This window comes from Vicia villosa, linkage group LG4 (genome assembly GCF_029867415.1).
Source record: "Vicia villosa cultivar HV-30 ecotype Madison, WI linkage group LG4, Vvil1.0, whole genome shotgun sequence".
In the NCBI taxonomy this organism is placed as follows: Eukaryota; Viridiplantae; Streptophyta; class Magnoliopsida; order Fabales; family Fabaceae; genus Vicia; species Vicia villosa.
The window spans coordinates 114,794,050-114,821,590 of NC_081183.1; the positions used below are offsets into that span (position 1 = coordinate 114,794,050).

Below are 27,541 nucleotides of genomic sequence, written 5' to 3' on the forward strand. Positions count from 1 at the left end.
CCAATAAAAAAATGAATGTTAAAGAGAGTGTTAAAAAAATAATGTTGCTAGCATTCCTTCCATCTTTACTGCATCAATTAAATTTCGTTTGAAGACTTCATTTAATTATAGTTTAGTTTTTTTTTTAGTTTTATTATGTTTGTCAGAGAGACAGAGAGATAGAGAGAGAGAAGAGGTCTTAAAGAGTATTTCTGAAAAATAACTTCCGACAGATGTATTTTTGGAATTTTATTGAATTTATAAAAAAATATACAGTGAATTGAAAACTCCATGTATTTCTGAAAAGTAACTTCCGACAGATGTATTTTTTTTAGTTTTATTGAATTTTATTGAATTTATCGAATTCGTCTTGTTTTGCCCACCTCTAATCTTTGAACCATCATATGCCTAAACTTTAAATCCATGTTTTCCTAAATTTACCATCTACATACATGAAATGAATTTTCTACATTTTAAATGAATCACCTTTTTGGTTTAACAATGTAAAATTTCAATTGAAAAAGAGAAAGGTATAAAACGACAGACCAAATGCACAATACCATCAACATTAAACTAGGCCAGAAACTTGACAGACAACTATATCAGCATAAATTGCATCTCAAACAAACACTCAATACCAATCAGGACATGTTACTATTGCACTGTTATAAAGCTGCTGGAAAGTAGGGTGGGGGAGATGGAGCTAACCTGGGAAAATTAGAAGACTATCCATCACATTTTATAAATGAAAACTTTCGCTGTGCCAAAGTATAATCATATCAGGCCCTTTATGTGTAAAAAATTCATATTGTCACAAAATACAATTTTGGCATCGCATGAAATTTTCCCCTAATCAAAATCCATCACATTTTTTTCCTCGTAAAAAATAAATCTGATTCAAAGATCATCATGATCGTCAGTCTCAATTCCTAGAAGTTTAGCCAAAAGCCCGCTCTCATATGCTTCGACAGTATCTGGAAATCAGACAGTGAACAAGTGTTTGAGGGAATTTCAAGGAGAATATATATTGTTTCAAAGTGTAAAAGGCTACTTCTTCCCTTGCTAAGAAAATACTTACCATCTGATCCGCCGAGGTGTTTCCCGTTGATAAAAACTTGTGGCACGGTACGCTTCCCAACAATATTAGTCAAAACATCTTGAATCTTTGAACCATCATCTGCAAGGAAAAGGTTTTACTATCTTTGTAACAGCAATGACCCCTTAACATTTATCGAAAAAAGCAGTATCATTATAAACATATTCTTCAGGTTTCCTCTATACAACTATCTTCTTTCAAACCAATTGGTTGGGCTCAAGTGGTTAATGATTTCCAGTTAAGGACGAATTATTTGAGAGTATCTGAGCTTGACTAAACTTTACTTACCTATCGGCAGAACTTTGGATTACCAAAGCCCCCTTCTCCCCTAGGAACCGAAGGGTTTAAGACAAAAAAATGGAACAATTCTGACAAATGTTGTGTAAAACATGGAGTTGAATCTCATGAAATGGGCCAAGTTCATAAAATTTTATAGAATTAATTTAAAACTAATAAATATTAGTACTTTATTTTAACATATAATGCCTAACTCCTCCTCCCTGTGTGTGTGGGTGTAAATTTAAAGCAAACTAAAGTTTTCAGTATTACCTCTCTCATCAAGCTCCACAACAAACGGAACTTGGTTCAATTCTTTGAAAACGGCTTTCGCTTTTCTACAGTACCTATATACACAACAAATAAATCAGGAAAACTAGAACGATGAATAGCCCGATATCTCAATCCATGAGTTTCTTTTTCTGTGGTAAAGTTACAAATTTTGCGATAAGTTAAGAAACACATGATAATAGTCAACAAAGCTTATGAATATTCATATTGCGCATAGGCCCGCTAAGAACAAAAGGAGAATAAGAAAAAAGGCATTTAAAGAAAGTACTTGTTCTTACATTTTTATTTTAGGGGTATAAAGACTGTTAAACAACATAGATCAGTGATCACAGTAAATAATGAGATACAAATATGAACAATTATAATGTGATTCAAATTTCTCTACCTGTACAATCCTATTCAAGACATAAACCGCCGGAAAATGTTCAACAACCACGACATGATATGACCCAAACATAAATCCAATTCCAATTTCTAAACACCAAACAACGAAGCTTCGCAGATGCCACGAATAACATTCATAGATATGAACTATTGAGTATAGAAGAACAATGGAAGTACGAATTCAGAAATAATACGGCAGAAGTTAATTTTGACACCACAAACATGAATGACTTGAAATTCTTGACTTGGCCATTTCAAATTACAAATTCTATTTAACGTGCATTTTATAAAACGGGCAATCACAGAGAAGCTAGATAAATAAAATGAAGATTTACAATGGGTGAGAAAAAACTGCAAGACCCCTTGAGTGAGGAAAGATTAACACATAACTCAACCATAAGAATTGGAATCAAACCAACCAAATCAACTTAATCAAAGATGGGTGTATTCCAAAATAACCAAACAAAAAAAAATATGCATGTTCTAATAGCAAACCCAATTATAAAGTAAACAGATAAACAAACACACGAGAACAAAATGACTGGTCAAGGAGTTCGGTCAATTGTGCCTACATCTCCATATTAAACAAATGGATGCGGTGTTTATACTTACGGACAATAAGTCTTGGAAAAGATGACGATCTTGTGGGAGTTTATGGTCTTGTCAACAAACTCACCGACGGATGAAGCTGAAGCTGAATCCCAATAAAGAGAGATTGCTAAAGCTATCATCACCATCATCATTGTAACATTGATTCTTGCATATGCAGCCATGATTTGAGCAACTAATAAGCATGAATAACAAAATCAGATTAGTCATTAATCAACTAGACATCATGAAAACAGACATCATAGAAAAAATCATGTTTTATGCAAACCAAACATCATAGGAAAAAAAACAACAACAACAAAAAACTGTTTCTGACATGTGAATTACTACATAGTAGTATTGGATTATGCAATCGAAACAAGAGATCTAAGAGTAACTAGATATGAAATTAAAAATGAAAAAAATGGAAGAAGCGTGCTTACGGCGATTGTGTAGCACGCTGATGGAAGATTGTGAAATGGATCTGATGTCTGCAATCGGAAATTGAGATCAGTAGAGATTTTTGTTGATTTTTTGGGGTTAATACGACGCCGTTTTAATTCAGTTGTTTTACTTCCATACAAACATTAAGCATCACTTTCGAATTAATTTATTTTATCATTTTTTATAAAAAAATAATAATAAATTTTTTACTGTACAAAATTCTCTTTAAAATGATTTATTTATATGTGTCAGCCATTTATTTATATTAATATATAAATAATTTAAATAAATATTGGCACTCTTTAAATTATTGGATAGCTTTTTGTTTATAGTATAAGTTATATGTAAAATAAAAATGTATTATATTATTTTCAAGATGTGTATTGGTATATTTGTAAGGGACCCTTAAGAGGCAATTGGGGAGGCGAGTGGCATCGTCTCGCCTTAGAATCTTTGGATTGCCCATTTACGAGTTTGACCGCCACTTTATTAGATGTGTTGCCCGTTTATTAATTACATCGCTTGTCTCTGGAATAACCTATCTAACATGGAAAATGGAGAAGTGATGTGTCCATGATCCACTACGATATGGAAGAAGTTAACGAGAAGTTAACCACACTCTTCTGACTAATGGGAAATAACCCTGAGGTTGAAAGAGACATTCTCGCATTCACACAGAAACTACATACACTGATCTTTTCACCCCCTTTACGTGAGTTAGCTCTTAATTCTACAATATTCTCTAGAGCCTCTAATAGCCTTTAATCATTAGAGGTTGTAACGTATTGTACTTTTATTAAGTACAATTGACGCCCAACATAGGGTCCCAATAAAACTGACTTGAGCCACCATAACAACACTATGTCTGGTTATTGTTCTCACGTTCAACCTCTCTGACCATCATAGTGAACAAAATGACAACTACTCCGACCATCAAAGAATAAAAAGGCGAGGAAAGTGGCATAACAAAGATGTGCATTGCTCTATGGACGATATACGTGCTAGAACCAAACTTTAGAGAATAACATCCTCCATGTCCAACAACGCTAGAAGGAGAGAGACCTTATGGACGAGGTGGAAATTCTAGAGCCCTAACCTCTCTCAAATGATATATGGGATGAGGAAGTTCTAAAGATCTTTACGACTCCTTTATTGGCTAAGTTCAATGGGTGCATCGACCCGTATAAACATGTCGCCTCCATTAACACTTAGATGACCATCATTGGATCCCCTAACTCCTTAAATGAAAGTTCTTGTCTACCACCTTCAGAAACACATCCCTAAGGTGGTATATGAGCCTACCTCGGCTCTCCATCACCAACTATCAATACTTGGTGAAGAAACTAGTCCAACAATTTACAACAAGCAGACACAGAAATATGGTTGCCACAAGTCTATTCTACATTCACCAAGGCTCCATTGAATCTTTAAAAGCCTAAAATTGAAAAAAAAATTATGTTAATGCATGTGCCCACAAAAAATGGGGCGGGGAGAGGTGGAGATTTTAGAGGATGCATGCCTAAAACCTTAGCTTGCCCCTCAAAAAAGAGCGAGCAAGGAAATGTTCGCATATTAGAGGATGCGCGCTTAAAATTCTTCGTGGGGCGGGTCTGTTTTGTCTCCCTTACATGAGCGGAATGTTACATCAAAGGCGGGGAGAGAAATTCCGAAAAAGGCCCGAGATGCGAAAGAATGCACTTACAATAGTGAAAACTGACAAAGGACTCGGTATACATCGCCTGTTAGGGAGAGGGTTGGGTTCAAGAAAAGTGGAAAACCCGCTGAAAACTTCATGCCTTCGAACACTCGCTGGGAGAAAATATATATAGAGAGAGAGGTCCTCCACATGCAAAACATCCCACAACCGCTAGCTCTGAAGGCAGAAGTCATGGGACCTAAGCCTAACTATTGGTGTAAGTACCATAAAGTCAAAGAATACCATATTGATTACTACTATCAACTCAAGAAGGAGATAGACCGGTTGATCTAAGAAGGGTGCCTGAGAAGTATCTCAAGGTCGGCTCTGCTTGAGGGTCGGGTGAATCTAACTCTCAGAGGAGAGGTTCCTCGGGGAGTCATGGATCCAAGAAATAAAAGGAACCAAACAATGAAGGCGACGAAAAAGTATTTAGTCATACTCTCTTTACCATCGTGGAGGATTCGCAGGGTGCGGAGAAACTAATGTTGCCCGTAAAAGGCACGCTCACCAAATCCTAACCTATGAGGGATTGCCCACAAACTATGATTTAGGCAATCTAGGAGCCCCAAAAGTTGAGATCGCCTTTTTTGAAAAATACGCAGCAGGCATCCACCTACATAATGATGATCTCGTAGTCCTCACCGTGAGATACGATAGTTGGGAAATTAAAAGATTTTGATTGATAAAGGGAGCTCTATGGTTATCCTCTATTCCGATCCATTTGAGAGGCTTCGCCTTGATTTAGATGACCTCAAGCTATTCCATGAATCTTTGGTGATATTTTTGAGAGAGTGAGTGTAGGTGAAAGGTTATATGACATTGAAGACCCCTTTTGAACAAGAAGAAAATGTCAGGCAGATTAAGTTAAGTTATATTATCATTGATGTGTCTTCCTCTTATAACACGATTATAGGGTGGTCCACATTTAACCACCTAGGAGCCACCCTATCTACACTATATCTATGTATGAAGTACCCGCTCCTAGGTGGACAAGTCAGGGTTATCAAAGAAGATCAAGAGATCGTCAAGAAATGCTACTTAGAGAGTCCGAAGAAGGTCAAAATATTGGGCGTGAACATCGTTGGTGTGAAGGTAGAGGCAAAGTTACTAAAGGAAGAACTCATGGATGAGGGCCTGGCTACTCTAGGCCAGGCAATCTCGAATGCTTCAGGAAATGATGTCTTGTCAAATGATGATAATTTTTAAGGCGTTGAGCCTCGTTTAATTTATTTTTATTTACTATTTTGTTGTATTTAGATGAGTTACAATCTTTGCCACTTGTAAGGATAATTTGGTGACATTTTTTAGTTTTGTGGGAAGCATTTTTTCCCACGTGGTGTCAACGTGATATATGTTTTTTAAATGAGGCATCTTTCTTTATTATATGAATTTGAACTATTGTCGATATATTTGCAGGGAACTAAGTAGTGAAAAATACTTCATTGAAATCGCCCCACGTGACGACCGTACATGTTACATCCTAATAGAGGACTCATTGTCACTCTTTGAGACTATTAACCATGTTAGATTCTTATACATAAATTCTTCCCACCCTTTGAGGCTATTGTTTCCCTCTTAGGATATCAAATATATTGTATCCTTGCACAGAAATCCTTGTTGTCCCTAGGGCAATGTTGACATCTGCAGGAAAGGACCCTTGTTCTCCACAAGAACACCAAGGTCAAAACTTGTTTAGGGTATATCCTATATAATTCATACAAAGCCAACAATAATAAAGAAGCGAATCAAATATAAATGGAAGCCCTTAAGGGAAATAGTCAATATTACATAAATAGGAAGCCCTTAAGGTGCATTATTACACCTTAGAAAACCAAAAAAAAAAAAAAACAAGAAAGAGCCTTCGGCTCGTTAACCCTCTTCGGAAGCCTGCGTTTCCTCTAGAACGTCTCCTTGGCGAGTCGCCTCCGGATTAATGTCCTTCATTGATGTGTCCACAAGCACACGGAAATATCGAAGTAATATAAAAGATTATTGAACCCACGGAGACCAATGTCAACCTACTGTAATCTATTGTCTCTTTGTAAAGCTAAGGCTAATGAATGAATGATTAAGGGGAAACTGTCAGAACCAGCTGTACAAAGTGTTAATTAGTTGTATATTTTATATTTAAATAGGATTAAACTCTCATAAATAGGATTTGATTAGCTGAATAATGTGTATGTATTTATAGAAATTACTGGCCCTTAGTTATAGAATTGAAACAGGGCAGTGATGAGTATTTATTAGGAATTTCCTTTTCTAAATACATTGTATTCTATTTAAGAGCACAGGCTGATCTATCATAATAACAGAAAAATTATCTCTGTCATGGCATCAGAGCTCCAAAATCCATAGGAGCCTGTTAAAAAATTGTGGCCTGCATTGCCATTGTTTCCGCTGTGCGGCCTGCATTGCCGATTTTATTTTACAGTCTATATTGCTGTTTTCCCAACAAAATTCAGAATGTCTGAACCAGTTAATACCCCTGCCCCAAACACTGGCTCTGTTGAACTGCAGAATGTTCAACCTAGCCTTCGTCTCAATGGTAAAAACTACCTCAAATGGTCTCATTTTGTCCAAACCTTTTTAAAGGGAAAGGGCAAATTGAATCATCTTACTGGAAAGGATACTCCAGTAGCTACAGACAAAAAGTTTGCTGCATGGGATGAAGAAGATGCTGTTGTAATGTCATGGCTATGGAATTCCATGGTACCCGAGATTAGTGATGCGTGCATATTCATGAAGATTGCCAAAGAGGTGTGGGACAGTTGTAAAGAAAATTATTCCAAGGTTGGTGATACTGCACAAATTTACGAAACTAAGATGAAGATTGCGACTACCAAACAAGGAGATCGGTCCATTAGTGAGTATGCACAAACTCTACAAAACCTATGGTTGGAGTTGGATCACTATGAACATTTTGAAGCAAAATGCACAGCAGATGCTACTTTACTAAAAAATTATAAGGAGAAGGATAGAATCTATAAGTTCCTAACAGGTCTGAACAACGAGTTTGATCCAATAAGGATTCAAGTACTCGGAAAAGAGTTACCCTCACTAAATGAAACCATGGCTGCCTTTCGAACAGAAGAATCGCGAAGAGGAGTGATGATGGAGCCTCAATCAACTCAAAGTTCAGCATTAGTAGCAGAAAGTCGAGAGAAGAACATCGACCAATGGAAGAACGGTCAAATCGGAGGAGCCCCCAAAATGGAGATTGAAAGAGGGGATATCAAGGATTCTCTATGGTGTACATTCTGCAAGAAGCCAAGACACACTGAGGACAGATGCTGGAAACGTCATGGAAAACCGCCAAATCAGAATCGAAATTGGAACACCAAAGGCATTCAACGAGGAGGACCAGCACATGCTCACTTGGTCCAATCAAGTGTTGTTGAGGGAAGTCATTCCAAACCTACTGCAGACTTCAATCCCGAAGAAATTACAAAACTAAGGGAATTACTAGACTCTTTAGGCAAACCCACAAATACAGGTAGTTCTTCCATGGCATTATCAGGTAGTTCTCATCCTTATGCTCTTAGTGTTATACAATCTACAGAAAAAAAGACATGGATTGTTGATTCTGGGGCTACGAATCACATGACCCATTCCTCTACTGAGTTTATCTCTTACACACCGTGTCCAAGTAATAAAAAGATTGTCACTGCAGATGGCACTTTTATTACTGTTGCTGGGAAGGGAGATATTCCACTAAGTCAAAATTTAATTTTGAGAGATGTCTTGCATGTGCCCAAATTATCTGCCAAATTGTTATCTATTCACAAACTTACAACAGATTTACAATGCTTAGTAACATTCACTCCTACACTTTGCAAATTTCAGGATCAGGAAACGGGGAAGATGATTGGACTTGCTAGAGAGGACAATGGGCTCTACCTTCTTATGGATGCGCGTGGGACAAGTAGCATTAAGAGTCAACTTCCATTGTCTTTGTTGTCAGAATCTGTTCCTTCCCTTAATAAAGAAATCTGGTTGTGTCACTTCCGGTTTGGTCATCCTTCATTTAGCACTCTCAAAAATATGTTTCCCACCTTGTTTCAAGGTATAAACTTAGAAAGTTTTCATTGTGATGATTGTGAACTTGCTAAACACAAACGTGTTAGCTTTCCTAATAATAATAAAAGAATGTCTACTCCTTTTTCCTTAATCCATAGTGATGTTTGGGGGCCATCCAATATCCCAAATATATCTGGGGCCCGTTGGTTTGTCATTTTTATTGATGATTGTACTAGAGTGTCATGGATGTATCTCTTAAAACAAAAAAGTAAAGTCACTCAAATATTTAAATTGTTTTTTCAAATGATAAGAACCCAATTTGAGACTACCATCAAACGGTTTCGTTCTGATAATGCCAAAGATTATTTTAATCAAACATTGTCTTCCTTTTTCACTGAAAATGGTATTATTCATGAATCATCATGTGTCCACACCCCACAACAAAATGGGGTGGCTGAAAGAAAAATTGGGCATATTCTCAATGTTACCCGAGCATCTTTAATACACACAAATGTTCCAAAACAATATTGGGGGGAGGCTGCTCTTACTGCAGCCTACTTGATTAACCGCTTACCCTCTCAAATTCTTCAGAATAACAGCCCCATTCAGCTCCTCTCCAAATTCTACCCAAATTTCAAAACTTCAAACAACCTAGTTCCTAGGATCTTTGGGTGTGTGTCATTTGTCCATGTTCATTCTCCACATCGAGGAAAACTTGATCCTCGAGCTATTAAATGCATATTTCTTGGTTACTCCCCTACCCAAAAGGGTTACAAGTGTTATCAACCTACAACAAAAAAGAATTTTGTGTCTATTGATGTCACTTTTGTCGAAACCGAATCCTTTTTTTCCAAACCTTATCTTCAGGGGGAGAAGGAATATATTGAAGATAAGGATGATTTGTTCCAAGACCTTTCTTTTATGCCCACTTCATTACAGACTCCTAATGCTACTCGTCCACTACAAGTTTACACAAGAAGGGCAGCACCTATTATCCAACCTGTGCAAGTTCCAGAATCTGACCCAAATCCTGAAACTGTAATTGATGAGACTGTTTTAGAGGAGCAAATTGTGCCCCCTGAAACTGAAGTTGATGGGACTGTTTTAGAGGAGCAGAATATGTCCATGGATGCTAGAGATCATCCAATTGCAATAAGGAAGGATGTTAGAGAATGCACAAAAAGGCCAAGGTATCCATTGTCTCACTTTATATCCTATGATAATTTGTCCAACAATCATAGAAGTTTTCTTGCTCATTTAAACAGTACCACTATCCCAAAAAATGTTACTGAAGCACTAGATATCAAAGAGTGGAGAGAAGCTATGAAAGTGGAAATGGATGCACTAGAGAAAAATGGAACTTGGAAGTTAGTAGAGCTTCCTAATGACAAAAAACTTGTTGGCTGTAAATGGGTATTCACCCTTAAATACAAGTCTGATGGAACACTTGAAAGGTATAAAGCAAGACTAGTAGCTAAGGGGTACACACAAACGTATGGGATTGACTATCATGATACTTTCTCTCCCGTCGCAAAAATGAGCACTGTCAGAATTTTGTTATCTCTAGCAGCTAATTATGGATGGAATTTGCAGCAATTCGATGTCAAGAATGCTTTCCTACATGGGAACCTTGAAGAAGAAATTTACATGGAGGTCCCACCTGGGTTCAGCTTTGAGAAAGGCAAAGTTTGTAAGCTAAAGAAGGCCCTTTATGGACTGAAACAGTCCCCTAGGGCCTGGTTTGGCAGGTTTACTACTGTGATGAAAGATATGGGATTTAAACAAAGTCAGGGAGATCACACTTTGTTTACTAAGCATTCAGCCTTAGGGGGAGTTACTGCACTAATTGTTTATGTGGATGATATAATTGTAACAGGAAATCATCAAGCAGAAATGGATAGCCTAAAAGTGTGTTTGCTGAAAGAGTTTGAAGTAAAAGAGTTGGGCAGATTAAAATATTTTTTGGGCCTTGAAGTGGCACACTCTCGTCATGGTATTTTCATCTCTCAACAGAAATATGTGCTGGATTTATTATCTGAAACTGGTAAATTGGGATGCAAACCAGTAGAAACTCCAATTGAACAAAATCACAAACTTAGTGAATTTGTTGAAGATGCAAGTGTGGATAGAGAATCCTATCAAAAGTTGGTTGGAAAGTTAATATATTTATCTCACACTAGGCCAGACATAGCTTATGCAGTGGGAGTGGTGAGTCAATTCATGCATAATCCTAAAGAAAATCATCTTAGAGCTGTTTATCGAATTTTGCAATACTTGAAGGGCACTCCTGGAAAAGGAATTCTATTTACAAAGGGTGAAGGAATTACTTTGGAAGCTTATACAGATGCTGATTATGCTGGATCAGTAGACGACAGAAGATCCACATCCGGATACTGTACTTTTCTTGGAGGAAACTTGGTGACTTGGAGGAGCAAAAAACAAAACGTTGTTGCGAGGTCAAGTGCAGAAGCAGAATTTCGGGCTATGGCTTTAGGTATTTGTGAACTCCTATGGCTGAAAATAATTCTACATGACCTAAAGATTGAATGGAATGGACCCATGAAACTATATTGTGACAACAAGTCAGCAATAAACATTGCACATAATCCAGTGCAACATGATAGAACGAAGCATGTCGAAGTAGACAGACATTTCATCAAGGAAAAATTGGATAGTGGGACAATATGTACACCATTTGTATCAACTGGAAATCAGCTGGCAGATGTTCTTACAAAAGGATTAAGTGGCTCTACATTTCAATCTATTATCAGCAAGTTGGGAATGGGTAATATCCACTCTCCAACTTGAGGGGGAGTGTCAGAACCAGCTGTACAAAGTGTTAATTAGTTGTATATTTTATATTTAAATAGGATTAAACTCTCATAAATAGGATTTGATTAGCTGAATAATGTGTATGTATTTATAGAAATTACTGGCCCTTAGTTATAGAATTGAAACAGGGCAGTGATGAGTATTTATTAGGAATTTCCTTTTCTAAATACATTGTATTCTATTTAAGAGCACAGGCTGCTCTATCATAATAACAGAAAAATTATCTCTGTCAGAAACTAATAACTAAAACTGAAATAAAATAAAGATTAAGATAAATATAAAGAAAAAAGAGCTTAGAATGTGATTCCGCGTACTTCAGGAACTCTGTAACTTGTTGGCTTATAGAAATGTCAAAAATATATTTAGTAGAAAAAATTAGCTTAAAGACTAAACCTCACATTCTCGTGGTCTTGAATAAAGTCATGCTCCTTAACCGTAGGATTTTGCTCTCGCTCACCCACTTAAATCAAGGAAGGCGTTTTGAAAACTAAACAAGATCCAATTAATCCTAAAGCGTTCTCATTGTGTTTAGGATTAATGCCTAGTTTTTAATATCTGGTTTGCTCTCGCAATGCCGGTTCGAACCTTAATAGGTCCCTCACTCTCATGACAAAATCGTGGTAGTTAACCTTTCACTCTTGTGACAAGGTTACCTAAATTAATATTAAAATCATAAAAACAAAACATAATTTTATAATAATAATTAAGCCAACATATTAATTACCGAATCTCATCACAAATGACGGTCCTCACATACCAAACTCAAAACAATTTAGCCGGACATACTTAAAGAAATAAACAAACATGAAATTATAATTATTAACCATAAACATATGCATATTTAGATTTGTAATGATAAAACAATATTATAAGAACAAGAAACTAAAATAATTGCAAATAAATAAACCTGGAAGTAAAGCAGACGAAATAAACTTGAATAAAGTTACAAACGAAATAAATCTTGAAACTTGAATAAAGCTTTGAAATAATGTCGGCAAGATTGCGATCGAAGAGTACATAAATTGTAGGCCTAAAAATAATGGTGTGGTAGTTCCTCGTTGTGAGAAACTGCCACTTTTACAAAGTGATAATTTATGCCTAAAACTATGAACAACGCTTCCACGCATAAAATTTGGATACCAAAAATATGAATGTTCGGTCCTTTTTATAATGAATGGAAGTGGAAGTTACTCTTAGATCATGTGAGAAGAAGTGGGAAGTTGGAGGAACATGGCTTCATAAATTAGGAGAACTCCACTTCGTGCGCATGAATCATTCAACAGAAGGAAACTGGGCTTCTGCGTATCAGTTCGTGGGCTGTTCCGTTTTAATTATAACATAGTCGTGTCATTCGTGACATTTGGTGTGCCGAAGGGCACACTTTGTAGCTCTATGTTGGTCGTGATGGGGGCAGTGCCGGGCGGCACAGTCTTCTGTCATGGATATTTTTAGCAGACATTTCTGCTAGACAGCAAAAGTGTGTTATTTTGGTTGTTTGCTTCCCATTTCATCATGCAACTTCATATAGGCTTGAATAATTATAAATACCTTAAAATACAATAAAATACCGACGTGAAGTAATATATTCGATAAAAACAGAGAAATAATTCATGTAAATTAAGCTTAAAATGTGATACGATTTCGTGTTATCAAACTCACCTTCTCACCCTTAGCTCAGCTTGGTCATCTTAAATAGGAAGAGCGACTGGCTCAACCGACAAAGTATCATCCATATCATCCACTAGTCAACCACCACATACAACTTTGAACCTGTCCAGGAAGCTCATATCTAGGAGTGTTTGTGGGCCAGTTTGGTTCGGCTTTGAGAGAATTCGATGCCTAGACTGATACAAAATATATGGATTGGTTTGGATTCGATTTTCACTTTTTTTGATAAAGTCCAAACCGAACCGAACCGAACCGAACCGAGAAACAACATGCTGGTTTGGATTGGATTGATGAGATAAATGAGAAATAGTATGCAAAAATATTTTTAAAATTATTTAATTTACATCAACTAATTTTCCATAATAATATAAAATCCTAACTTATTTCTCCATATAGGTTGTGAATGTCACAAATGGAGTTTCATTTTTTTATTCTTAAAGTTAAATATCTTATATTAGTTGTCATGATAATGATGATTAAATTATACAAATTAATTATGGTTGGCTTGGGTAGACGGGTTTACATGTAGAATTTTGAAAATCCATTGTTAGAACCAATTAACATTGGGTTTAATTAGTTTGGTTTGGTTTTTGTCCGAATTAAAAAAATATCCAACTCAAACACCATGCTTTGTTTGAATTCGAGTTTAGTTCGGATTTACTCAAACCATTGAACACCCCTACTCATATTCTGCCCTAGATGTAATAAGGTCATTTGCTCATTCACTCACTTAAAATAGTCGCAAGAGATCTCTACCAAATCATCTTTAAGTACAAACATCTCTTCCTCCAGCTTCCTCTGAGAGCTAAGGCTAGGCATGACAACAAAACCCGTACTCGCGGACACCCATCCCAACCCGCCTCGAAGTTGATGGGAAAAATCCATTTTGACTGGGTTTGGGTTTGAGTTTAGGCGTTCTGCGACTATAAAATATGGGACCAGATCGGGTAATGAGGACACTAGTATCCACCCCGAACCCGCCTAGTTTATTTCATTATGTACATTATTATTTATTTTTGATAACTCAGTATATTAAATATGTAGTCAATATTTTGATATGTTGATTTGTATTTATTATTTAGAATATTTAAAATTTATGTATGGAATTTTTTGAAATTGTTTTATTTTATTATTTATAATTTAATTTAATTTTAGAAAAAATAGGTATTTTTATTAAAAAAATTGATTTCACTAAATGGATGGTGTCGGGGCGGAGATACCCGAATCTAACTCAAACCCGTTTAGGTCGGATTTGAGTTTTAATTCTTCATCCCCGTTTGGATTTGGGGCGGAGAATAGGGGTGGGAATAGGCCAGGTTGACTAACAGGAGCCTACGACTAGCCTACATAGGCCCAGGCCAGGTCAGATTTTATTTTCAAATAGAAAAGGCCTAAGCTTTTTTAAAAGCCTATATATCTAAAAAGGCTAGGCCACAGGCCATACAAAAAGTCTTTTAAGCCTATTAGGCTGGTCTATTTAAATATATATGAATAATTTAATTATTATTATAAAATTTTATTCATACTTTGAATTAAAATACAAAAATCAAGCTTAGTCATTTAAATGAACGAATGAAAATTAACTGCAAAAACTTTATGAACAGTGTCATAAGTTTTTCTTAAGTTCTCTCAAACAAATAGTATCAAAAAACTTAAGTTAATAGGTAAACTTGAATAAGTCAACGCAAATAAGCATTTACTCAAATTGATCTTTTAATTTGTTAGTCCATTTAAACATTAGTTAAATTTTTTATTTACAAATGCTCGAATAAAATAGACTTTTATGTAGGTTGTTAGGCCAAACAGACCTTCGAAAAGGTCAGACTCAGGCTTGACAAAGTCTAACTCGGCCCAGCCTATTCCCACCCCTAACGGGGAATGAAGATTGTTTGAAGATTCAGATTTCGGTTTGAGAGAGGTAACAACCGTCCCCGACCCGCCCGTTGCCATGCCTAACTCATGCCCAGATCAAAATAGTATTCTTAAAGTTAATTTTATTATTTTGAAATTTAAAAGCAATTATCGTTTAATTAGTGTTTCAAATTATACTGCAGAAAGATTTCTTGAAAATTTATTTAGCCGAGTTTATACTGATGTTTTTATTATTAGGGTTTGAATTGATTTTTTTTATATAAAAGTTGTAGCCCATTTGAGTATTATTGAATAGAAAAAATAACATTAAAACTACTTCTCAGAAAAAATAATAAATTTCCCTTTTAAGGTAAATTTTAAAAATAAATACAATTCTTGATATAGAGTTAATTCTATTCTACTATTATATGATTGATCACATAAACACACCAATATTATTAAAAAGATTGGTTAATGATGAACCTCTATTTTACACTAGTAGACTACAGTATCTCATCAAAATTTTCATGGTCCATCCACACAAAGCCCAATTAATTTTATCTACCTAACTCCTTTTCAAAAAAGAGAAAATTAATTAAAATTACCTATCTAATTGCACTTTCTCTATCTAAGAGTGAGTTTATTTTGCAAGTGTGTGTGAGTTAATTTTGAAAGTGTTTGTACATAAACTCATCTCTTGGTTCCTCTTATCCTATGTATTTTTCTTTTTGACAAAAACCAAATGACTTTTTTATATCATTCAAAACAATCGTTCAGATTTTGAAGAATTGTGACTTAAGAGTAATTGAATCCTAGAACAGGTTTGATAAACAACATACTGCTATTTGATTGTCTGTTTTTCCAAGTTACAATCTTCCCCTTGCAGATCAGATCTGTTGGATTAATGTCATAATTTATAAACAGTTTAATAAATCTCAAAAGGCAAATAGCTCAAATATTTTGTTAACCAATCTTAATACAAAAACAGCAATGAAATCGGAGTCAATCGGTGAATCGAGCTCCACATTAGTGCATGAAATTGATCATGATCAGTTGCAAGTATAACTCCAGCATACTTAATTTAAATTAATCCTCTCCCAATAATAAGAAGAAATAAACATGTGATATAAGAAGAAAAAAAAAAAAAATTTCTCGAAACATGTTTCTATTATCAACTTCTCAGCCGAACAATCAACACTACATGACAGAATTGTAACAACAGTAGTAAATTGTAGTGGTTGGTACTTGGTATACATTAAGAACAACAACAAATTACAACATAAATCTAAACACTCATTAAAGGGGGTAGTGGAATAAAACAAGGGTACATATGTACATAAAGAAGCTGTGGAACTGAACTGAAACTATGACAGCTAAACAGGAGGTATGTTAGAGAAAGAGAACCCTTTGTATCCTTTGTAAGCATAATATGCAATCCGCGTGTAGTAGAAACCCGGTATGAACAATAGCATTCCCAGTATTGCAAAGAATAGACCTATCAAATCAACCAAATACAAATTTCAAATTCAACAACACCAAAATATAACAGAGAACCAGTTAATTAGCTACTATACTTTGGTCATGTGCCAGTTGAGTTTCAGTTAAAAATTAGGTTTTCAACTTTAGCTGAACTGAAATCTGTCTCAGACAGAAAGCAGAGTTGATGAGTTTAGGAGCGTCAAAAGAGTTCCAATCAAAAGGTCTATAGTCTAACAATTTATCGATAAAATAATTGGATTAATGACCTTTTGGTTCCCTTAGCTTATTTTTAGGCACAAATTGGTCCCTTAGCTTATTAAAAGTGTCAGTTTGCTCCTTTAACTAGACAAAGTTACTACATGAAATGGTCAACCGGATCACTCACTGTGGGACGAAAGGAGTATTAGTTTGTGTTGATGTGAAAAATCCAATCTAAGTTGGGAATAAGGGTCACCAGACTCCCTTTCCTCTTCTTCCCCAAATCAAAATATTTTTCCTAACAAGGTCTTCTCAAAGTCTTAAGTTCGAATTCTACTATGTGCAAACAATTCCAGTGTTGGGTCATGTCCATACAAAGCTTTGCTCTGGCTTTAAACGGGACCCCTATAAGTGGACGATGGGATTGGTCTCCTTGGCTTTAAAATATTTTCATTCAACAACTTCCACCTCAGGTCTATGTATAGTGAGTTGAATTAACGAAATGTGACGGAAAGAACCTCTGGCTTTAAATGTGACGGAAAGAACCAACTTGCATTAACATTGTCAAGTTAAGGGACCAAATTAACACAAAAAAATCAAGGGATCAATCAAGTTGCACCTCAAAAACAAGTTTAAGACAAAATAAAAAGGTAATTAACTCAAATTAATTTAGCACTTGCAGAAAGAGTTAGTAACAAGAAATGCAGAGTTCAATATCCAGAAAACCCTAGAAATTAACATATTTTTTATTAACAAAATTGAAACAAAAAATTTGCAGCAATTAGTACAATTAATCAAGTAATCAGAAACTGAACATGTTTTTATCTAATTAAAACTATGCTTTTGGAGAAAAGTGAAAAGATAGTTACCGTGAACAGTGTCACCGCCGACATGGTTATAAGCCATGGCGAAACCGATGATGATACTGAGAAACCCAAAGACGAGAAGTGAAACGGCAAGGGCGATCTCCTTGATTGGGGGTTTGTTGTTGACAGCGTAGGAGGTTCCTATCATGATATCCTCATCTGAAATCGAAAACGCGTGATCTACGTACGCCATTGTTTTGTTGGTAGCAGCTAGCTCTGTGTCTGTGGGGTTTGATTCTTTGGTTGGAGATTTGGATGAAGAAGGAGGTTGGTTGGTGGAATTGGGGGGTTTTGGGTGGGTTGAGTTTAGATGGATTTAGCTTTCAAGATGCGTTGGTGTTTTAATCGAGGTTTTTAGTTTGACAATTAAGTTAACTCATTTCGATACTTTTATTTCCTTTTTTAGCAATCCTACCTTCACACACTTTTTAACACCAATTTTTTTTCAACAATTTTTTTTGTTATAACTTATTAACCATTTTATTTATTTTCAACACTTTATCAAGTTATAAAATATACGGGATTAACCATTTTCAAACATTAAATTATAAATTATGTTAACTAATTTTTTGTTTCTTCGATAACCAATTTTACTTTACGGGAAGATTATGTTTTTATTAAACCAAATTATGAATTCTACTAACTAAAATTTTAACATTATTAACCAAAATTAATTTACCATATAAAGTTTTATTTTTTTATGTTAGGACATTTATTAACCAATGAACTACATTAATCAATTTTTACACTAAATTAACTGACTTTGTTTTTCCAGTTAAAATTACTTTTTAAATGTTAGTATGCATATTAATCAAAGCATGAATTATTTTAATCAAGTTTTTACACACAATTAACTAAAGTTGTTTTAGAAAAAGAGAGAAAACGATGTAGAAAAGTTAAGATTATGGATGTCAATGTTCATCGTATTTTTGAACAGTAGCATATGGTGTATATGTAAAAAAAAATATTGTGTCAAAATAGCATTTTTCTTCCTTTTTTCACACTCCAACGTATTCCACGTGTTTCTAAAGAGAGGTTAGACATTCTCGCTCTAAAATTTATTGTGTTCCTCCCCCTTTTTTCTTCTAGGGTTTTCTCCAGATCTCATTCGAGTTTTTTCTCCCTACTTTGCAATAGCTAATGTTTTATCGTCTAATATTTATCATCGTGGTTTCCCTTTTTTACTAAGGTTCTTACAATTGTCATATGAGTTATGAGAACATGAAAAGGTGACAATCTCTTCACCCTAGTAAGCTTAACTCATTTATGTATCTTTGTGGTGCATGACCAACCTATAAATGGAAAAATAGATTAATGATTCTCTCTCAAAAGAGGAAGAAGATGGAGTTACGGTGGACGTAGTCGTAGACATCAAAGGCGAAGTATTCAAGAGAACGCTTATTGAAAAACTATGGGCATTGAACTTTTTTAATAATAAGGATTTTAAGAGCACAATAACTTAAGCGTGACAACTCAAAAACCCAATATAGATACAAGATCTAGACAACAACATGTTCTTATTTCAGGTCGCACCAAAAAAGGATTTGGAAGCAGTGACAGGAGGGGGTGTTATCCTGGAAATTCTAGCTAGAAGAAGGTCAACAAAGAATGTTAATAACTACATGAAAAAAATGATAAATGTCAAAGAGTGTCGACTGAAAAGTTTTGACAAACTAACCTCATAAGCTAAAGTAGTTCAACTAACGGGGTAAGCATGATTTGAAAGAATCTCAATAGCAGATCCACACGATTAGGATCATTCTCTCTTCAAAACGTATCCAAAATCTCGAAAAGGGCTACATAAGACAAACCTTCAACATGATGTCGAAGTCGACATGTCTACCAGACGTAGGGACTTAGGATATTTTGGTGTCCAAAGACTTGTAAGAAGTTGTCTCAGCACTAGATGTTTTCACAAAACACCTTCGATAAAGAGGTATTTTATCTGCTTAGAGAATGGGATAATGGTTTTCAGCTGTTTGCAACTCTGAAAACATGGATGAGCTTTAGAATACTGAAGTACACGTTCATAATACGAGTCCATTTTTCTAGGAATAAATTGTTGGAAACAGTTAGCTTCAAATTAGTATAAACAGCAAACTCATGCATTGTAATCAAGGTCGCAAAATTCATATACCTCTCTATAGAACTAGAGTACCCGAGTCAAAGAGCGAAATAGTTTGTGAAAAACATGTATGAGTTTGCGTCCCTTCCTTTCCTATCTTTATGTTTCCTTAATTGCAAAATTTTATTTTAATGTCATTTATTGCACTTTTAGTTCATTACTAGTGCTTCATACCTCTCGGTTTATAAATAATATTGATGGGTAAAATAGATTTTTTTAAAAATCTTGTTACATTGATTATACAGAATATTAATAAATCAATTTGTTTATAAACTACATTATTTACCAGAATATTATATTATTTATACAAAATATTTAAGTAAAAATTAATTTGTCAGTGAAGATAAAATGTTGGATCTTCGAATTATTGAATTCTAGGGAAGATCAAATGCTGATTGTTAGGATATTTTTAATTGCTTTTACTTTTATTTATTTCTGATATAAAATAAAATAAAATAAAAAAGGGTTAAACCCAAATGATTTTCTACTCTTACAATCCATCATAAAGAATTTTTCATGGCGATTCCATTCACAAAAAAAAGAACAAGATGTATAGTGGTGTATGTAGATAGTTTCAAACACTTCACAATGTTTCAGAATGCTTTCAATTTTCTATATTCAGAATGCTTTTATAATAAAAGTTTCTATATTTCACGCAGATCACTAATGATACTCATTAAATGGATGATAAAGATTTGTTTTAGGACGGTGAATATCCTCAATAAACACGCTTAATTATCCCCATAATTATAATAAAAAATGAGATGAATAAGCTTTTTATTTAAAACAAATTACATTGTTTACACAGAATATCAAATAGGTTGATTACAACGAACCCAGATTCATCATCGTCGTTGTTATTCTTGGAGAACAACAAATCTTTGTTGAAATCTAGATTTTGTTGCATATCTTGAATGCATCCAACTTCTAATAATTTATTCAAGGTTGATCTCCTTTCTTTATTTAACATGAAGTAACAATGTTTTTTCTGCACTTGCAATTCATCATAGAGAACTTTTTCAACCTTCTTTAACGAATGCTTTCATGGCAAATGTTTCATAATATTTCATTAACTTCAGCAAATTTTTTCATGGCAAATACTTTTACAAGAAAGGGAACAAGATATATAGTGGTAGATGTAGATAGTTTGTTGTAGATTGATGTCTTGGCAATATCATGAGAGTTGTTCGTTCATGAATGTAGGGTAGAGATTCGTTGTTGTAGCTGTGTAACACAATCCCTCGGTTTTGTTGTATTTCTTTTTTAAATAGAAAAATAAAATAAAATGAGGAAACCGCTCTGTTTTAGAAAAAACCGAGGTAATAAGTTTCAAGAAAAATGGTGAAACATGTTTAGGGAATAAACTTCTCAATGTTGTCAACCAAAGAAAGCATTGATGTTTTCTTTGATTGACAACATAAGAAGGTTATTCCAAAAATACAACAACAACATCAACACCATTATGTAAGATAAATTGCAAAGGCACAAATTTTTTTTTCAAGATAGAAGAACACATAATATTAAAAAAAAAAAACTATCTTGCAATCCATTCTAAAGAATGATGCATATGAGTTTGGGGCGGCTACATATAAGTTAGGATTATGGTAAAATTTGTTTAACGAATGCTTTTATAATAAAGTCTGATTATTTTATCCCTCGGTTGTTATGGGAACCGAAGGGATAGATCATTTAGTTTACGCATAAAAAAATAAAATAAAAATAAAGGTTCCATAAAAAGAAAGGTTTCACTTAAAAAGATATAAAAATATAAACTGCATTAGTTGGGATTTAAAGCATGTCCTAAATTATTTTCATCTCGTTTATATTAAAAACCGAGGGAATATGTAGATTTTTTAAAAACAAATAAAACATGGTGCGCCTTAGTATTATATCTAAGTTTTTTTTGTGGGTGAGGTGAAAGCTTTATCATTAAATATATTATTTGTAGTACTGCATGGCTAAGAAATTAGGAGATATCATTGAGAAATTTGAAGAGGTCGACCCCTAAGAGAAAAATAGGATTGGAAGATTCTTGTAAATTAATGTTAAGGTTGATATAAAGAAAGCGCTAAAGCGAGGCCCTATGGCCAGGTATCAGGATGAAAAGTGATAAGATATTCTTCAAAAAAGAACAACTACCTACTTTTTGCTTTGTTTGTGGAAAGATAAGGCACAAATTTAAAAAACTGTGACAATCTGGGAAATGAGTGGCTGGGGGTTTTAATGAAAAATATAAGACAATGAGATGTCTTTCGGACTCTGGTTGAGGGCATCTCCTCTTTTGAAAGTCCAAGAAGACACGAAAAAGGAAACAGGCTCAAGCAAGTGCAACAAGAACATTTTCGAGTCCATTAGTCAAACAAGATCAAACACATCTTGAGCACCAAACAAGACACACATCTGAATCATCCACCAATTTTCCATTCTTTCCATCAAGCACCAGAAGTTTCGTATTCAAACCACCGTTCTCATTGTTCATCTTCGATATTATGCAAGAAATCACTCAAATCTCACCAAACACTCGTGTTTCTCGATCCATCGAAATAAAAGTGTGATTCCGATACAATTGCGATCTTCAATTCATTGTGAATTGAATGAATTTGAAATAAAAGCAAACACACACCTCGCTACACTCGTGTTTCCCTTTCTGTGGATATGAACTGGAGCTCTAGATACCAATTGTTGGAGCACAAGGTTAAAGATGAAGATGATGGAAGAGAGAGAAAAGATAGAAACTAGAACAAACTTTTACTCAATTGAAAAACAATTACAATGAATGATTCTCCACGTTGCCAATTACAAAGCAAAATGCAATATATACTAAATTCATAATGAGCCAAACTAATTAAAATCCAACACAAAGCCTAAAACAAATTAACAGCACACACTCTATATACACAATTACTATTCAACAATAACTATGCCAAATATGTATTGGTATTTTCTCACAACAATTCCATTTTCTTAAGTACCAACACATGACACTTGATAAAAGATAAAAATCTTTGAGAATGAATTCATTAAGATTATCATGTCCAATGCATTCAGTTTTTGTGCTAAATTGAGTATGCACCGTTGAGATAAATGGCTAAATGAGATTAGAAGTCCCTTATTTCAATCTCAAAAAAAAAAAAAAAAGTAATCAAGTGAATCTGCTTTTGTCATCAACAACAATCAGAATATAATTTAATTCATACATGAATGAAACTGAAATTAGTCCCCAAATATCCATGTGTATTAAATCAAAAGACACATGAGATATATAAGAATTGTGAAAAAAAAAAAAAACACAATCTTTGTTTTGCATAGAAACATATGTCACAACTTCTTCTATTTCTGCTTTGCAAGAATCCCACCGGAAAGAATTAAGCATTCTATAAATATCATCTTCAACCCTAATTGGAATTTGAAAGCATTCTAGAAGTTAGATCTCAAAAGATTTGTTTCACATTGTACTTTCTTAATGATTTCTTTATTCTAAAATTGGGACTGTCACACTTGTACAACTTCAACTTTGATATATTATTATTGCAAGTGATTACAGCCACAAATTTTCTCTTTGGATTATGTCATTTTTTTTAAGCATCATGTATCAAAGTGTCTCACGGCTCCAAGTTTTGAACTATTCCAACCCATCTCACTCTTTTATTGTTTGATTTTTATTTTTGTGTGTTACTAATTTTTGGATTATTTTGTTGACTTAGACTCAACTACTATACACTGTCGACATACATTGACTTTATTGTCTTCCAATTTCTTGGAAGTTACAAGGAACTTGTCTCAAACTATCACTTAGTTAGCTTCAAAGTCAAAGTCAACCCCATCTTCTTCTACTTTCCTCATTCTCCTTCTTAAATTGATAGTAGCAATGTTGAAATTTGATATTAGATTTCTATTATTGAACCAAATGGGTTACTGAAAAAGAGAAAAAAACTTTTCTTTGACAAAAAAAAGCAACAATTTTGCAAGATGGCAAAATCAATAGTAGACTTCACAGTACAAAAAATCAGTGATTTACTCATTGAAGAAGCTGTGTTCCTATATGGAGTACAAGACAAAGTTCATCAGCTAAGAACTGATTTAAGGATGATGGAATCTTACTTACAAGATGCAGACAGAAGACAAGAAGATGATGAAACTCTCAAGAATTGGATTTCAGAAATAAGAGAAGTTGCTTATGATTCTGATGATGTCATTGAAGCATATGCACTCAAAGGAGCTTCAAGAAGAAACAACATGACAGGTACTTTTAACCGAATCAAAAGTTTCGTTTCGATGATCAACAGGTTAATAGAGATTCATCAAGTAGGTTCACAAGTTGATGATATCATTTCTAGGATAACTAGTCTCACAAGTAGTTTAGAAACTTTTGGCATAAGAAGAGATAGAGGAGAGGCTTCAAGTTCATTACATGGGAGACAAAAGGCTTTGAGAAGATCTTATTCTCATGTTATTGAAGAGGATATAATTGGTGTGGATTATGATGTTAAGATGTTGGAGTCATGTTTGGTGAATAACAACAATAAGGGTTACAAAATTGTAGCTATTTGGGGTATGGGAGGTTTAGGGAAAACAACATTGGCTAAGAAGGTTTATCATAGTACTAAAGTTAGGCAAAGTTTTGAGAGTTTTGCTTGGGCTTATATATCACAACATTGTCAAGCAAGGGATGTTTGGGAGGGGATTTTGTTGAAGCTTTTGTCACCTTCTAAGGAGTTAAGAGAGGAAATTAGGGATATGAGAGACGACGAGGTTGCGAAAAAGCTTTATCAAGTTCAAGTGGAGAAGAAGTGTTTGGTGGTTCTTGATGATATTTGGAGTGTTGATAGTTGGAATAATTTGAGGCCTGGTTTTCCAACTGGGAGCTTGTTGGCTGTTGGGAGTAGAATATTGGTTACTACTAGGAATACTGATGTTGCTTTGCATATGGATCCTAGTTGTTATCTTCATAAGCCAAAGTGTTTGGATGAAGATGATAGTTGGGAGCTTTTTCAGAAAAAGGCTTTTCCAAAATATGATGATCCAGGTATGTAGATTTAGTTGCTTTACTTCAATAATGCACTCGCAATAATATCTATGAAGCACAGACACCTAAAACACGAGACCTAGGACTATTTAAAAAAATCGTTGGACCGAACTGAATCAAATTGAAACTAAAATAACCGAACCGTTATGTTTGGTTAGTGAACCAAATCATACTGCACGTACTGTTTTAGAACCGAACCAAATGACAAATGAACCGAACTGAAACTGAAAATGAAAAATATTAAAAACAAGTTTAAATTTTTTTATTAAAATTTTTTGGAAAAAAAGAGTAACAGTTTGGTTCTTTAACAATTAGTTCGGTTTGGAAAAAACTATTTTCTAACAGTTTGGTACAATCGGAATGCCGAACCGGCATACCAAACCAATAATTTTGGTTATAATTTTGGTTTGGTTCAGTTCGGTTCTAGTCAGCTGAAATGATTTGGTTCGATTTGGATGACCTTTTCCTATGGTTTGATTCGGTTTTCTGATGGAACTGTATCATAAACAACCCAAATAACACCGGCACTCACAAGTCGTCAACGGTTTCGGACACAAACACATTTCTTTTTAGAGGTGTCGGTGTTACATAGCTCAATATTGTTCGCATTGTAGCTGTCTACCTTGTTGATGAACCTGGTTTTGTTTCAAATGTTGTTACCAACTTATGCTTTTTTTCTTGCTTTGCACATAGACTCTAGCATTACCACAGAGATGGAGAAATTGGGAAGAGAAATGGTTGGAAGATGTGGAGGTTTACCTCTAGCCATAATAGTCCTTGGAGGACTATTAGCATCAAAGCCATCATTTTATGAATGGGACACAGTGAGACAGAACATCAACACACATCTTAGAAAAGCAAAAGGCAAAGAACAACTCTTAGGAGTATCTGAAGTACTAGCTTTAAGCTATTATGAATTACCTTACCAATTGAAGCCATGTTTTCTCCACTTAGCACATTTCCCTGAAAACATAGAGATACAAACAAAGAAACTAGTAAGAATATGGGTGGCAGAAGGTATCATATCATCGGTTCAAAACTCCAGAGACAACGAGGAAGCTCTCGAGGACGTGGCGCAACGATACTTTACAGAACTCGTCGAAAGGTGTATGATTCAGGTAGTTGAGAAGAGTTCAACCGGAAGAATTAGGACAGTTCAAATGCATAACCTAATGAGGGACTTATGCGTGTCTAAGGCATATGAAGAAAACTTTCTCAACACGATTGATTCGCGAAATGTAGATCAAACTAGTTCCTCGAAAGCGAGGCCGCCCGGTAAAGTTCGAAGGATCGCGCTATATCTTGATCAAGATATTGATAGATTCTTGCCTAGACACTTAAAAAGCCATCACCATCTTAGGTCTATACTTTGCTACCACGAAAAAACAGCTAGGTTAAGCGAATGGAGTTCGATGAAATCAGTTTTCAAGAAATGCAGGTTACTTCGAGTCTTGAATTTGGAAGGAATACAATGTCAAATGGGAAAATTACCTAAAGAAATTGGCTTCTTGATCCATTTAAGGTTTCTAAGTCTACGAAACACGAAAATCGACGAGTTGCCAAATTCAATAGGGAATTTAAAGTGCTTGCAAACCTTAGACCTTCTCACAGGAAACTCAACTGTTCAAATACCAAATGTCATAGGAAACATGCAAAAGTTGAGGCATTTGTTTCTACCCGAATCATGCGGAAACATTGTCGAAAAATGGTGCATAGCCAATCTGCAAAACCTGCAAACACTAGTTAACTTCCCTGCAGATAAATGTGATGTTAAAGACCTCATGAAACTAACCGAATTACGAAAACTGGTAATCGATGATCCGAATTTCGGAGAAGTATTCAAAAGTACTAATGTAAAATTCATTCATCTTGAGTCATTGTTCTATGTTAGTTCTGAGGATATTTCAATCCTAGAAGTTTCTGCAGGTTGTCCTAATCTCTACAAGCTTCACATTGAAGGACCTATAACCAATTTTCCATCACCAAACCAAATTTCATCAAAACTTGCAAAGCTTAAACTACAAGGCTCAGGACTAGTTGTTGATCCAATGACAACATTGGAGAAGCTACCGAATTTAAGGTTGCTTGAGTTGCAACTTGATTCGTTTTTGGGAAAGAAAATGGTTTGTTGTAGCAAAGGTTTTCCTCAGTTAAGGTCACTTGTTTTGAGTGATTTGCCTAATCTTGAAGAGTGGAAGATGGAGAAAGGTGCAATGTGTTGTCTTGGGAAGCTTGAGATTTCGAATTGTACTAAGCTTGAGGTTGTGCCTGATGGGATTAGGTTTGTTGGGGGTTTGAAGGATTTGGAGATTAGATCAATGTTTGCAGTGTTTAGAATGAAACTTGAGAAAGGTGGTGATGAACATTATAAAGTTCAACATGTTCCATCTTTGGTGTTTAGATATTGTGACTATTAGAATTGTTTGCATTTGAAATGTGTTGTAAATGATTTCATTTTTTGGTCATGTAACAAAGATTTGATCCAAAGAAGTGATGGTGTTTTTTATTTATTTTGACATTTAAAGGTTTTGTTTGTTTTTTTTAGTAGACCTTGGATGTATTTGGATTGATATAGAGATGGTTTGGTTCAGCTAACAAAATATGAATTCAGTTAAGGAGATATATAGGGCCAGTTTGTTTGAACTTTAAAAAAATGGATTTTTTCTTTGTATTTTTGAAAATAGATTTTTTAAAACCGTTTTTCAAAATATTACAAGTTTTT

The 27,541-nt window shown here is 34.7% G+C and overlaps 3 protein-coding genes across 3 annotated transcripts; 1 reads left to right on the forward strand and 2 right to left on the reverse strand.

Annotated features, from left to right (window-relative positions):
• Positions 1–565: 565 nt before the first annotated feature.
• On the reverse strand, positions 566–3,189 carry LOC131599506 (glutaredoxin-C4-like). The gene is made up of 5 exons (XM_058871833.1): positions 3,058–3,189; positions 2,639–2,810; positions 1,625–1,698; positions 1,058–1,156; positions 566–953 (listed from the first exon to the last, which is right to left on the reverse strand). Exons 2-5 carry the CDS (start codon positions 2,797–2,799, stop codon positions 877–879), a joined length of 411 nt encoding a protein of 136 aa, XP_058727816.1. The 5' UTR covers positions 2,800–2,810; positions 3,058–3,189; the 3' UTR covers positions 566–876.
• A 13,084-nt stretch (positions 3,190–16,273) lies between these two features.
• LOC131599507 (uncharacterized) lies at positions 16,274–18,044 on the reverse strand. The gene is made up of 2 exons (XM_058871834.1): positions 17,672–18,044; positions 16,274–16,620 (listed from the first exon to the last, which is right to left on the reverse strand). The coding sequence occupies exons 1-2, from the start codon at positions 17,859–17,861 to the stop codon at positions 16,499–16,501; spliced, it is 312 nt and encodes a 103-aa protein (XP_058727817.1). The 5' UTR covers positions 17,862–18,044; the 3' UTR covers positions 16,274–16,498.
• Positions 18,045–23,526: 5,482 nt separating this feature from the next.
• Positions 23,527–27,333, forward strand: LOC131595072 (putative disease resistance protein At1g50180). The gene is made up of 2 exons (XM_058867315.1): positions 23,527–24,819; positions 25,513–27,333. Exons 1-2 carry the CDS (start codon positions 23,763–23,765, stop codon positions 27,234–27,236), a joined length of 2,781 nt encoding a protein of 926 aa, XP_058723298.1. The 5' UTR covers positions 23,527–23,762; the 3' UTR covers positions 27,237–27,333.
• Positions 27,334–27,541: the final 208 nt, after the last annotated feature.

Coding starts and splice junctions, on each gene's coding strand:
- LOC131599506 (XM_058871833.1), bottom strand. CDS start 2,799: ATGGCTGCATATGCAAGAATCAATGTTACAATGATGATGGTGATGATA. Junction 1,699..2,638: donor TTTTCCAAGACTTATTGTCC/GTAAGTATAAAC, acceptor TTGTGTATATAG/GTACTGTAGAAAAGCGAAAG. Junction 1,157..1,624: donor TGTGGAGCTTGATGAGAGAG/GTAATACTGAAA, acceptor TTTTCCTTGCAG/ATGATGGTTCAAAGATTCAA.
- LOC131595072 (XM_058867315.1), top strand. CDS start 23,763: ATGGCAAAATCAATAGTAGACTTCACAGTACAAAAAATCAGTGATTTA. Junction 24,820..25,512: donor TCCAAAATATGATGATCCAG/GTATGTAGATTT, acceptor CTTTGCACATAG/ACTCTAGCATTACCACAGAG.
- LOC131599507 (XM_058871834.1), bottom strand. CDS start 17,861: ATGGCGTACGTAGATCACGCGTTTTCGATTTCAGATGAGGATATCATG. Junction 16,621..17,671: donor CGGCGGTGACACTGTTCACG/GTAACTATCTTT, acceptor TTGATTTGATAG/GTCTATTCTTTGCAATACTG.